The sequence below is a fragment of the Brassica rapa genome, chromosome A06, assembly GCF_000309985.2.
Source record: "Brassica rapa cultivar Chiifu-401-42 chromosome A06, CAAS_Brap_v3.01, whole genome shotgun sequence".
NCBI classification, from domain to species: domain Eukaryota; kingdom Viridiplantae; phylum Streptophyta; class Magnoliopsida; order Brassicales; family Brassicaceae; genus Brassica; species Brassica rapa.
This window is the reverse complement of record NC_024800.2, coordinates 2,131,849-2,144,957: the sequence shown is the minus strand read 5'-3', so window position 1 is coordinate 2,144,957 and position 13,109 is coordinate 2,131,849. Positions and strand designations below refer to the sequence as shown.

Genomic DNA, 13,109 nt, shown 5'->3' with positions numbered 1-13,109 from the left:
CAATTTAATCGAGTTAAACAATGCATACGCCGCATACCAAATTACGACAGAAAATAAATGTCGACATGAAGTGATAAATAACGAGAGAAAAGAGTTTAAAAAAATCAAAATAAATCGTAATTCCGCGAACAGGGCCGGCTCAACATTTTTAGGGGTTTTAGGGTAAAAAAAATTTTACCCTCTAAAATTTATATACATATAATATATAAATATATATAAAATTTAATATGTAACATTTTGTATATATTTGTAATGAAAATAAAACTATATACATATCAAATAATTCTGGGCCCTTTTTATTTTGATTTATTATATTTATAATTTTTTTATATATAAAAATATAAATTTAAAAAAAAATTGGGCCCCTTAATTATTATTATACGGGGGACACGGGCTTGGACCCGAAGCGGTCGCACCGTTTGTCCTCCCACTGAGCCGGCCCTGTCCGCGAACAGCAATTCCACGAACAGTAACTCCATGAACAGTCATTCTGGTGTCAGTTTCTATCAAGCAACAAGTTCACATTAGGTTTAAATCATGCCGAAGAACAAAAGAAAAGGAGGAAAAAACATAAAGAGAGGGAAAAAAGAAGCAGAAGACGATAAAAGAGAAATTATCTTCAAAGAAGACGGCCAAGAATACGCTCTTGTTCTCCGTATGTGCGGAAACGGACGGTGCGAAGCCAAGTGCATAGACGGAGTCACAAGGATGTGTTACATCAGAGGTAAGATGCATAAGAAGGTTTGGATTAGCGCTGTGAACATTATTCTTGTCGGACTCAGGATGGATATGGACAACAACACCAAAGCCGACGTTATCCATAAGTATACTTCTCAAGGGTTGTGGTGAGCTTCCTCGGTGATGTTCGCCTAAGCGAAGGATAGCTGGTGGGTTTGATGATGATAGTGATCATGAAGGTGGTGGTGTTGCGAATGAAATACTTTTGAGTTTGGTGATGATGAGATTGATAGGCTGTAAGTAAGCTTTGCATGTATAATTATTATTTTATGTTGAAAATTGAAATACTTAACTTCCGGTCTAGTTATTTGAATAGTTTATAAAATATTTTCATTCTTTATTTTAATATTTTCCTATCGATGTTTAGTTTGAAGATTGATTAACTTGAGAGAAACAAAAACTTGAGTTGTCGTATACAACTCATACTCTTTCCCAATTTTTGCAAGCTCCAAAATAGAAGTATTGGGATGCAGCCATTCGTATAGTATATCTGAAATGGAACTCAAGACAGGGTATATTACTTAAGTCAGGGCAATCTTTGACTTTGAATGCTTGGTGTGATGCGGACTGGGGAGATGGTCCCATCACACGAAGATCCTCTTTTATTCAGCTAGGTAGATCACCGATTTTTTGGAAAACATTCAAACAAGACACAGTCTCTCGCTCATCGACATGCAGTATACAAGGCAATGTTGGATACAGTTGAAGAGTTTATTTGGTTGAAGATTCTACTGACTATATTTGGCGTCTGCTTTGACAAACCAATTACGGTTCATTGTGCTACCATTTCAACAGTTCATATGGAAACTAATCTCATTTTCTATGAAAGAACGAAGCATGTTGGAACTAATTATCATTTCATAAGCGATAAGATCGTAAGAGGTTTTGTTACAACAAAACATGTTTCGACAAAAATACAACTTTTTGATATTTTGACAAAAGCACTGGGTAAGAAAACGTTAACATCATTTCTTATCAAGTTGGAAGTTTGAAACCTATACTCTCTAATTTGGGGGAGGGTATCAAAATATGTACATATCTACATTAGTTATGGTTGGATATGATCGTATATTTTGTGTATCTACGTTTTAGGATATAAATCTTTGTATAAATATAAAGTTTTGAACCTAAGAATCAATCAGAAAACACTTTCCATATACTCTGTTTTCTGACAAAACATTTCTATTTTTACTAGTTAATTAATGATTCTTAATAAGAAAATCTAGACTTTCCAAAATTCTCGTACTTATCAACAAAAATATAAATCAACAATGCATGTATATATAAATGTATAACTGATTGGTATGTTAAAAGAGAAGAGAAGAGAAGAAAACATAGAAAGACTGAAAATTTTGGTGAACGAAAAAAAATAAGAAAATGGATACAGGTTTCATCCTAACCATCGTCTTTGTGGCGCTCATCATCATCTCAGCTCTTGTAGCTTGCTTCTTTTGCGCCCCACGACTTATCAAACGGTTTGCGAGCGATGCATAACTATTATTTTGTTACTAATTAATTATGTCCTTTTTGGTGAACGAAAGTTTTGTTTCGCTTAATGATATTGTAACTCTATTATATTTGCACAACTGAATTATGGTTTTATTATGGGGGTGATTGGTTGGGTTGTAACTGTAGAAAATATACTTTAGCATTTTGTCTGTAGGATTTTTGATTTAGCTTTATGTGATGTAGCTTTAAAATTTCCTACAGCTAAAAAAATAGAGCTTTAGAAAATAATATATTTACAGCCATTTTTTGTGTGTTTTTGCTGTAACTTTAATTTTTTGGTTGTAGATTTAAAAACCAAGATAAAGCATGATTGGTATGTTGCAGTGTTACATACTACTAGTACTATATCTATTATCAGTTTATCATGAACCTAAATTTTGAGAAATCACAAAACCAGTTTTAACTTTTTCATTAATGTGTGGATTTAGGAAATTATTAAATGGGATTATGATATATATATATATATAGCTTGCACTTTTAACGGAGAAATCTCGCAATAAGCCGTACTTTCTTTTTTTTTCTGGTTTTTGTGTTCCAATATCTTTTGTAGTATGAGTTTGATCTTATTAGATTCTTCGATTTGTTTAGAAAAGAAACAAGAAAAACATAAAGCCTGTTTTGATATAATTAAACGAATTCAATGAGGTTTAACCAAGCTGCATGTAAGACACAAGTTCATGTGCATGCCCCTTAATTTATCAACTAATTATCATGTTAAATGACTTTTTCTCGAAAGTATATGCAACAGCCAACATCCGATACACATTAATGGCGAACGCAAATAAATTTTTTTGACTAATTCATTAAAATACATAAACCAATAACACTAATGCTCTCAAATCTGCAAAACTTCTGCAAAACCTGCGAAGTTCGGTTTGATTTTGATTTTTCTTAAAAGCAAGCCGAAACCAAGAAGACTATGTACGAAACAGAACCAGCCCAAAAAAAATTGAATACCTACTCGAACCACAATTTAACCGAACCAAAACCAAAACTTTTGATTGTGCTAGAGTGCACATTAGGTTAATTGATTTGTGGTAAAACACAGTAATCATGGTTCAAGAATCTACTGACTACATTTGTTGTCTGCTTTGACAAACCAATTCCGGTTCATTATGATAACATTTCAGTGATTAGTATGAAAGGATTAAGCATGTTGGAGTTTATTATCATTACATAAGAGATGAGACACTGAGAGGTTTTGCTACAACAAAACATGTTTCGACAAAGCTGTAACTCGCTGATATTTTAACGAAGACACTTGGTAAGAAGGAGTTTACCGTGGTTTTTATCAAGTTAGGAATTCCAAACCTACATTTTCCAACTTGAGGGAGGGTATTAAGATATGAGTTATTCTAGGTTCACCTCATAGGGTAAAACTGTAGGTTCACCAACCAATAGTATGTTATTATTTCATATTCAATTTATTTTTTTAAAGGAAACAAAATATTGTCAAATTATATTATGTTTATAAATTAAAAAAGTACTAAAAAATAAAAAATAATGGTAGTTGCAAGAATTTTTTTTAAAAAATATTTATGACCTGTCAGCAAAATACTAAACTCTAAACCATATATCCTAAACCGTAAATCCTTGGGTAAATCCTAAATCATTGGATAAATCCTAAACTTTAAATCAAAAACACTAAACACTAAATTTTAAAAACACCAAACCTTTAATCCTAACTCCTAAACCCTTAGATAAAAATAAATAAAAAATAGTAGTAATTACTATAAAAAAAATTTTAAAATATTTTTAACGCTCAGCAAAACACTAACCAAATGGGTAAAGACAAGTCACCTAACCAACTGATGTTAGGGATCTTCTCTGTCATACACAAACTCAAGAGTTGACTCTTGTAGATTTCATGAACCATTGACTCTTCTAACATATATCCATCCTTCGTTGGAGCTAACTTCAGATTGCGTAATGCTCGATTTAGTACTGTCGCCTACTTTTTTAATGGAACTTTCTTATCTGTTTTCAAGTGTATATTTAGTTACATTTATATAATTCATAAAATGCCTTGATTACTTTTTAGATGTCAAATGCAAAAAAGAAGATAAATGTAAAGAATGTGACATGTCCTTTCATTCAACAACGCCACATCTTTATAAAGTTAAATATTACACGATTAGGGGCCTAATAAATTATTTACACTAAAAAGAACATAGTTTATCATCGAAATAAATCCAAATAAATGCAACTTCGTCGAAATTTTACAAAGCCTATTTACAATAGAAGTATAACAGATGATATTTCACCAGAAAGGGCACCACCTGCAAACAAAAACAAGAAAGTTTATTCACATTTTTTTCGTCGATCAGTTGGATCATTTATTCCAGAATCTTTAATCTTTTATACTCTGTGTCGATACTAGATTATCTCACAACCAAAACTTATGCTACTGAAACAGATAAGCAGAGGAGTGGAGAAGAACATACCCAACATAGTTTTGACAAAGATTTTCATGGGAAGTGGCTTGGTCGATTAGCTTTTGAACCTGAACTTTCACAGACAACCCATGTTCGACTTCATGAGAATCTCCTCCGAGCAAGTTATTGTGATCAGCAATGGGATTGCTTGGACTTGCAGAGGTAGAGAAATCACGGCCTGTAAGCTTATTACTCATACGTTCCATTACAACTACTGCACGCTCATTCAAAACCTCATTTGCATCTCCAAGCATATTCACAGCCTGACACAATCCAACAATCAAATCAACAACAACAGAAAGATTATGAGCAAAAACATGATAGCAAGAGAGAGATTATCAAAAGAAACCTGAAGAATCTCCTTCTCTCGAGTACTCCTTTGAGGCTGAGGAAGGTCTATGTCAGCGGGATCTTCACCTACTTCCTCAGGTTCAGTAGGACCGTTGGGATTGTTGTTACCGAATTGAGGGACTTCATTGAAATTGAAAAGACGCCAATTGATTAAAGGATCATGCACAAACGCCTCCATCATTGCCATTACACTGTCTTTGTTGGTTCTGAGAACTTGCATAACATTTTCACATGTCGAGCGGAAATTTCCTTCGATGCCACTTACTTCCATTGCTTTTACAAGCATTCTTGTCAGACGGAACGGAACCTAACATCATTAATTAACCTGTAAATCTCTCTCCTAATATCCATTTTTTCAGTGCCCAGTATTATGAGGAAAACACAATGGTTAATACCTTTTCAGGAAACTTCTCTCTATTCATAGATGCCTCGAAACAATCTCCAAAATCAATATGCAAGATTTTACCACTGCAAAGTTGAAACCATTGTTAAAAAAATGGAGCCAAAAAGTTAGATATTTTATGTAATGTAAACCTTTTTATGTACCTGTGTCTATGTAGCATAAGGTTACTTGGGTGTCTATCACCTAACCCAAGAATATAACCGACCTGACACAATAGTATTGCAAAAGGTCAAACATGCGTACATTTTTACTTTGATGCTAAACAAGTGGAGAACAAAGTATGAAAGCAACCACATACCATGCTCATAACCGCCAAACTTCTAGTATAATTGGTTCTTCTCTCCAGCCATACTTCTGAAGACCGACTTTTTAACCAGAGAACCTACCAAGAAGGAGATTAGAAACAACTTTAGTATTCGCAAATAGTTACTTTACCCAAGAGAAGACTACTAGAAGTTAGAAATTTGAGTACCCTGGACAGATCATTTCCCTCTGTGTTTTCTAGAGCATACTCAAATACTTCAGCCTTTGCTATGAGCGGCAGAATGTCATAGTTTTGAGAAAAACTCAACATATGTTTGTGTTCTTGATTAAGAATGATCTGGAAATTCACAAAGGCATGAGTAAGAATCAACGTAACTGCAGATAGCTTCAAAATTGAAAACAATGATGACTACAAGACGAACATTTCGGGCATCTCTGTACTCTCGAATAAGATGGTGAAGGGTATCGCAGTTCGGAACCCATCCAATGAGTCCACTATTGGGAGATAGTGGTATTACTGAATACCGTTGGATGGCCAGATCTTTTTCTGCTGTCTTTCTGGAATTCTCGAGCAAAGTGTTCACCAAACCAAAAAGCTGAAACACAATATAGAGGAAAGAGATAAGTGTTATCATGTAGTTAAGAAAGTGTAAATAAAAAATACTTCAGTTACAAAATACTCCAACCAGAATTTAACAGAAAACTGCACAACTGATTTTATTTATTCTGATAATCACCTGCATAACACGCTCATCTTGCCTTAGATCTTCATGTCCCTTTAACAAAAAGGCATAGTCCTCACCATCATTTCCGTGAATAGTCAACTTCCGTGGTCGTTGCTTTGAGGTTATGACAACAAGTTTGCGTGAAAACGATGATATCGTCACAACGGGGGCATCTAATTTAGAGAAATACGAAGTATGGATGTAAGCAAGGAGGCTTCGGTTAAAAACAAATATCAGCGAGGACAAGCATTAACAGTTCAATATGGTACCTGCACGGTATGTTCCAGGAACAGCTAGCTCCAAGTCACGGCAGAGCAAGAGTTCAGGAGAAACAGACTATCCAACATGTAATGTGACAGTCAGATCAGAACCGAGCTAAGAAAAGAAATAGAGAGAACCAAAGAAAAAGAGAATATAATTACTTCCAAATCCAATGCCGTGAGACTGGCCAGCTGTTTGTCAATCCGTTTGAAAACGTGATAGTAAAGATCCCAAGCCTAATTCAGAAAACAATTGCAAAGGGAAATATGTCAATTCCTATCCCTTACCTAAGATGACAAGCAAAAACTCAACTACAAGTTTGTTTTAAATTTTCGGTCACCTGTGTTAGTTCAGCTTCTTGTAAATTGCTCTTGTAATTGATACAGCATTCATAGGCCTCCAGAAGTTCGTGACGGTATGCCTGCATCAACAATAATACCCTAACTTCAGTTGCTGATATGGAAAAACATCACTACGACACATATGAGAACAAAAACAACAGAAATTCTCTGATTCTGTCAACGGGAACCGGATTGATCTAAGTTCTTTAAACACCAAAAATAAAAAATAACCACAGATTACATAGCAAAAAAAAATTGGATGCTGCAATGATGTATGGTTCTGTGCTAGAGAAAGATGAAGTCACTTATAAACCAAAGCTCTGTAACCAAAAACACGAATTTATACCCAAGTTCAAAAACCTGGATTGAAAATCGCCCTACCTCTATAAATGCTCTCTCTTGTATGGTCGTATTGTCCTTTCTTGCACCTTCTTCAAGCATCTCATGTAATGGTTCAAGTACTTTCAGCATTCCTTCAATGTTCTGTTCACCAAAATACAAACGACTCGCTTCTTCTAGAGCTTCATGCCACATTTCATGCCAAAGTATTGAAACCCTGATAAGTTCATGTGATACAAGTTGCGCCTGTTTTTTGGTTGTGGGAGTAGATGAAAAGGGTCATCTATTAGCTCACTTCAAATAAAATATTTCAAATAAATCCACAAGACGATGAGTACTAACCTGATCGACAAGTGCACCACTGTGCTGGCGAACTTTATCAACCACCTCTTCAGCTGCAGCTCTCCGAAGATTGCTTATTGATTTACATGCAACTAGAAGTGGGTACATAAGTGCCTGACAACATTTGGAAGAAAATAGTCAAGGAAAAGCTACGCATTCCAGAGTTCGTTCTTAGTATCATAATTAACGGTAGAGAAACAAAATGTCTAACACCAAAACCAAAGTGAAGTAGGTAAATTTGCGATCAAAATGGCAGAGTAAAAATCTAATTATATTCTTTAATTCCCATCATAAATTGGTGGTACACATAAAGGGGTTTAACTTAGATTAATGGAAAACTGCAAACCTGTGGGTGGTTTTCTCCTATGCGGATGAGAAGAGACTGTATCAGTTCCCTGACAGCACGATTATTTGAATGTATCCTAGCAATTATTTGAGGCAACACAACAAGCCATGTGTTGATGCTGACATGAGTGAATCCTCTTTCCAATGCTGCTTGGACGTCAGCCGTAGCTCCATGGTTGAACCATAACGTGAGAAGACGCAGTATGTCCTAAGGAAATGAGACGGAAAGAAATAACAGTTCAACAAGAGCAGGACAAAAAGGTATAACTTAATGCAAGTAAAGAAAAGAAGAGAAAATCACGGTTTGGTAAGTGAAACATGGAAGCATGCACACTTTACCTGTAAACTATCATCAACTCCTTTGGCATTAGCTCCACATGCTATAGAATGAAAATATCCAGTGACTGCAGCAACAACGAACTGGGAGGCAATTTGACCTCTTGAAATGTAATGAGACATCACTGCAGTATTGAATAACGCCCACGTGTGCCATGCCTTAGCCCATTTAGGAGCATAGATGGTAGATTTGCTAAATGCATCCAGAATTTCTGGAACAGAGCATTATATTACCAAAGTGTTATGGTCAGACAGTTTGACTACACTTACACTGTTAAAAGTAACTACAATTCACCTTGAATAGACCCATCATTCAATCCGGGACAGAGTGCCCACTGCCATGTTCCCAGTTTGAGATTTACACGTGCAAGAAGTGGAACATTTACGCCCTTACTAGATACCATACTAGCCAGCATGTCCGATTGAGAGTGTGGCACACTTGAGAGTTCCCTCGTCAGAATCTATAAACAATTAATTAGATTGAGGGAAGAAACGGCATTGCCATTCAAGCAAAAATGGGAAAATGTGAAAGAGAATAAACGCAGGCAACGCAAGTAACTAATACGAATATGCATACCTGCAGCTTGGTAAATGCCTCTTTGCGCTTATGTTCCTCTCCAAGTGACCACTGGTATTTTAGGTATCCAAGCATCACTTGTGGAGGTCCGTGATATTGCATGTTTTCTGGCGATACTTCTGGATCAAACTACAAAATAAGGAGGTCCCAAATTAGACAAAACAGAATAAAGCTGGCATAGAAAATCTTACAACCAAAAAGCAAAAGGACAATACTGGCAAAAGCTTGAGAAGAGTAGACTTCGCCTGACTAATCCTCCCACTCTTCCGACAAAGCGAGGCAAACTTGATCCAAGTTTCAACATCTTCTGTAGGAGGTAGCACAAGTGCCCGAACAGCCAAAAGTGATTGCCACACCTGAACAGTATTCGAGAATACAAAGCATTAAAAATGGGACTATCATAAGAATAAGAGTCCATTCCATAAAAATGTCTTTTCAGTTTCCTTGTTTGCTTATTGTTTAGTTGTACCTATGATGATACACGTGAATACCAGAAGCAATTTACCTCCACATTACGCTTAGATCCCTGAATCCGCTGAGTCCACATGTTACGAATTAGGGCTCTCCGTTCTTCAGCAATGGTATTTCCCACAGGTAGCGTGCAATATTCAATTACCTATTACATGAAGGGGAAAAAACACAGAAATAAGAAAGATTCATCATGTATATGTTAATGCATAATATGATCAAACAAACATTTACACTTCTCTCCTGTTTTCCCTTCAGCCCTAGGCTGTTAGGGAGGGTGGACAGGAGAAGAAATCTTAAATAAATTGAGATCTGACCTCCTCTAGTTCTGACAGTTGTTGGACACGAACCATGTTGCCGTAAGCACGCTCATAGCTCTCCAAAACCTGCAGACTCGCAATTATACACAAAATAGAAAAAGGCAGGTACGAATTTTCACTCAACTTGAGAAATACACAAGAACAACTAAGAACGCAACCATAGCGATTACATGATGCTTTGACAAACAGGTACCAAACAATAGCATGCCAAAAATGTTGTCTACAAATCAACGATGCAACTAAGATGTTTTTAATATTTTTGTTCTGTACTTCCAAGTTCCAACAGACCAGGGCATTATGGAAAAGGCTGAGACTAGCTACAAATATCCTTGCTACTTTACTTTTGATCCCATATTATGCATAAATATTATAAACAAAGGTAGTAAGCAAATGCTGATATGATTATATGAAACTTACCAGCGCTGCAAGTTCTGTGGCAAGGCATTTTCTAGCTCTTTCAACATATTCCCGCGCTTCATCATACTAAAAAAAGAGACAAAATAACCAAAGGCACGCACTCGCATATCTAAGTGTCTGCAAACATTTTTTTAAGAAAATCTGCTATGATATAAAGCGCAGCATACCTTCGCCCTCCGAACTAACAGAACAGCCCTGAAGAATGTGCCATCCCTGCTTCCATCGCCACTAGAAGAAGGGCTTGCTAAACCCCTAAGCTTTGTTTCATCACCATCATCTAACCGAGACACATATTCCGCCATTTGATCCCACTCTCCCATATTCCACGCGGCATTAGCAGCCTAGAATAGTCACAAAAAAAACAGAAGACATCCATGTAATAATGTAGACGTATCACCCAAAATAGCATAAGAATGTGTAACCAACCAATGGTGCCATTTCCAGACGAGCAGATGGCTCAGCTGGACTCCAGTATTCTTTGCAGAGATTGTTGAGCTCATCCCATCGTGCAAGTGCAGCAAGACATCTCATTTGTCCTACATTATGGTCAATAAGCTACAAATTCAGGACATTATATTAAAGAGAAGGAATAACATCACAAGAAAACTGTAGTCAATGATCAACAGAAATAATAGCACTGGACAAAAGTTAGGAGAGAGCAGCCATCAGCTTATGAAACTACATGAGATGAATTTAAAGAGGATGTAAGCCACTTAAAATACTATTAAAAACTCATAAAATCATAGAAGATAAATGGCAGCTTTCACAAAAATAGAAAAAACAAACAAAAAAAAATTAGACGAGTAAAAGGCTTCATGTGGATAGATGTCTGGAGCTTATGCACATAAAACAAATGCATGTAATTTTGGTTCTACCAATCAGTGTCTTAGAGCGAGAATGTTACGAATGATGACCATAATTCTCTATGCAAACTAGCTACTCACAGCCTGACAATACATATCCACCCCCAAAAACTCATAAAACCTTAGATTCCACTTCTCAGGAAAACACATTAAATGGAAAGAAAAAAACCACGAAGTCCTCCCAATATTAGTATTGGCTACCTAATGTGGCTTCTAATACAAGATGGGGATTAGATGTTTGCGATGCTTTCAAAGTGTACGCCTTCAGTGCATCATCCCATCGCTGCAGCTTCTCATACCTAGTAACAAACACTATTACTGTTTTTGACTAATTGGGATAAAATAAACTAGTAACCGCGCACAAGCTTGTGTCTGCACGCCTATCTAGCAGAACCGGAAGTAAGTGTATCAAGGTCGAGAAAAGTCGTGTTACCATGATTCTTTTAATTGAACATCAAGATGTTGTTGAGCATAGGTCAGTATGCCGACAGCAGCCTATGACAACAAATCCCAACTAATCAATAATGACACAGAACAAAGATGGTGAGGTGGTAGAAATAGCATAAAAAACTTAACATACCTCGTGCTGGTGTAACTGATTATTTATGTGAATAAGAGCCTCGACAACAGCAACTGGGTTGGCATCCATCCTCCTCGACCGTGGACCTTCAAATTCCATCTCCTTATAATGCAAAGCTTTGGCAAAAACTCGGCACTGTGAAGTTGAAAATCGCACCATTACCAAGAGAACCGATGAATGCTTCAGATGAAAGGACAGAAGTGCCATATCATAAGAAATACATGACGCAAACCTTTTCAGCAAGAGCCCCCAGGAGACGAATATCAATGGGAAGAGGCTTCTCATCATGTTCCATAAACTCTGCCTAAGAATAGTATACACAAAATCAAGCTCATGTGACAGGACCAAGCAACAAGATCAAGCACAGAGGTAGATTCATTGTGATTTTTAAAGTATGACTCTTAATCAAACCTCCCGTAATATAGGTTAAATGAAACTCGGGAACCAGTGTTACTATAAGACAAAACAAAATCTACGCATCGTGTATCCAAGAATGCTTAGAGACTGCTCAGTTGAAAGAGAAGACGTGTTTTCCAGTAAAAACACTAATTAGGTAGAACCACTAAGGAAATGGTGACCTTAGCAGTTTTTGTTTCCAGTCTAGCAAGACGTAGCTAACTCTTTACTGATCACACTGTATTCGCCTAGGCTCGAAACACTAGTACTCAATTAGCACAACCCTAGTTACGAAACATGCATGATTTTCTAACAGTTTAAAAAAGAACGTACCAAATTGAGTAGTGTCGCCAAAATCTCAGGAGGGATATTTGGAGACGAAAACGCCATCTCCAAGCTCGTAACTAACTTCTTTTGGCTAGCCTCATTCAGCTGCGCCCAGCAACTGACAAAACCAGCGGCAAACAATTCTCTTCCGACAAATGGCTGCAAAACACGGTCATTAAAATGCATACCCTTATGAGAGAGGAAAAGAAAGAGCATCAATGAAACACCTGCAACTGAGCAAGTTTTGCACAAGTTCTTAATGCCGGAGATGGAGACTGTTTAAGTAATTCAATACTAAATTGTCTCATCCATTCTTCCCAATCTTCCTTGGTACTTCGTTGAGAAGCTTCTCCAGCTGTCCGTAGTCTACCATCATTAACCTGTTAGACAGATCGTCAAAAGCAAATAAGTAACAGTTTAGCTCTTTCAAAAAAAAGAAAGACTAAAGAAACTTCTACAAGAGGATTGCACTAGACCGAACACATATACAGTTTTGTCTTTGTCTACATAAGCTGAAGGAATGCCCACAAAGAAGTGTAAAAAGGGGGGGGATATTTTGCAAACTTATTAAAGCAGATTAATGTATGTTGTTATAGACATTAGACAGATAGGCACCCATCAACAAAAACAAACAAGCGGGTTAAAAAAATCAGCCGTATTCAGCTAAGCAACCCTACATTAGGCAATCACTTCCATGACTTGTCTCCTCCACAATATGCTTACTAATCTTCGAACTAACAAGGGCACATACAATGAAGTCATACTAATAATT

General features: G+C 36.6%; 1 protein-coding gene across 1 annotated transcript in view; it reads right to left on the bottom strand.

Annotated features, from left to right (window-relative positions):
• Positions 1-4,306: 4,306 nt before the first annotated feature.
• Positions 4,307-13,109, bottom strand: part of LOC103871369 (serine/threonine-protein kinase TOR) — a 22,320-nt gene continuing 13,517 nt past the window's right edge. Inside the window, exons 27-56 of the mRNA XM_009149609.3 lie at positions 12,565-12,717; positions 12,344-12,496; positions 11,847-11,918; positions 11,615-11,749; positions 11,468-11,529; positions 11,236-11,333; positions 10,598-10,707; positions 10,339-10,512; positions 10,172-10,237; positions 9,752-9,820; positions 9,472-9,582; positions 9,182-9,322; positions 8,967-9,095; positions 8,685-8,850; positions 8,393-8,601; positions 8,055-8,261; positions 7,709-7,822; positions 7,409-7,612; positions 7,027-7,107; positions 6,848-6,922; positions 6,695-6,761; positions 6,438-6,598; positions 6,123-6,296; positions 5,909-6,037; positions 5,735-5,818; positions 5,580-5,641; positions 5,429-5,501; positions 5,032-5,340; positions 4,692-4,945; positions 4,307-4,526 (exon numbers count right to left, since the gene is read on the bottom strand). Of these exons, the coding sequence (XP_009147857.2) occupies positions 4,508-4,526; positions 4,692-4,945; positions 5,032-5,340; positions 5,429-5,501; positions 5,580-5,641; positions 5,735-5,818; positions 5,909-6,037; positions 6,123-6,296; positions 6,438-6,598; positions 6,695-6,761; positions 6,848-6,922; positions 7,027-7,107; positions 7,409-7,612; positions 7,709-7,822; positions 8,055-8,261; positions 8,393-8,601; positions 8,685-8,850; positions 8,967-9,095; positions 9,182-9,322; positions 9,472-9,582; positions 9,752-9,820; positions 10,172-10,237; positions 10,339-10,512; positions 10,598-10,707; positions 11,236-11,333; positions 11,468-11,529; positions 11,615-11,749; positions 11,847-11,918; positions 12,344-12,496; positions 12,565-12,717 (3,861 nt within the window). The 3' untranslated portion in view covers positions 4,307-4,507. The remainder of the gene's footprint in view (positions 4,527-4,691; positions 4,946-5,031; positions 5,341-5,428; positions 5,502-5,579; positions 5,642-5,734; positions 5,819-5,908; positions 6,038-6,122; positions 6,297-6,437; positions 6,599-6,694; positions 6,762-6,847; positions 6,923-7,026; positions 7,108-7,408; positions 7,613-7,708; positions 7,823-8,054; positions 8,262-8,392; positions 8,602-8,684; positions 8,851-8,966; positions 9,096-9,181; positions 9,323-9,471; positions 9,583-9,751; positions 9,821-10,171; positions 10,238-10,338; positions 10,513-10,597; positions 10,708-11,235; positions 11,334-11,467; positions 11,530-11,614; positions 11,750-11,846; positions 11,919-12,343; positions 12,497-12,564; positions 12,718-13,109) is intronic.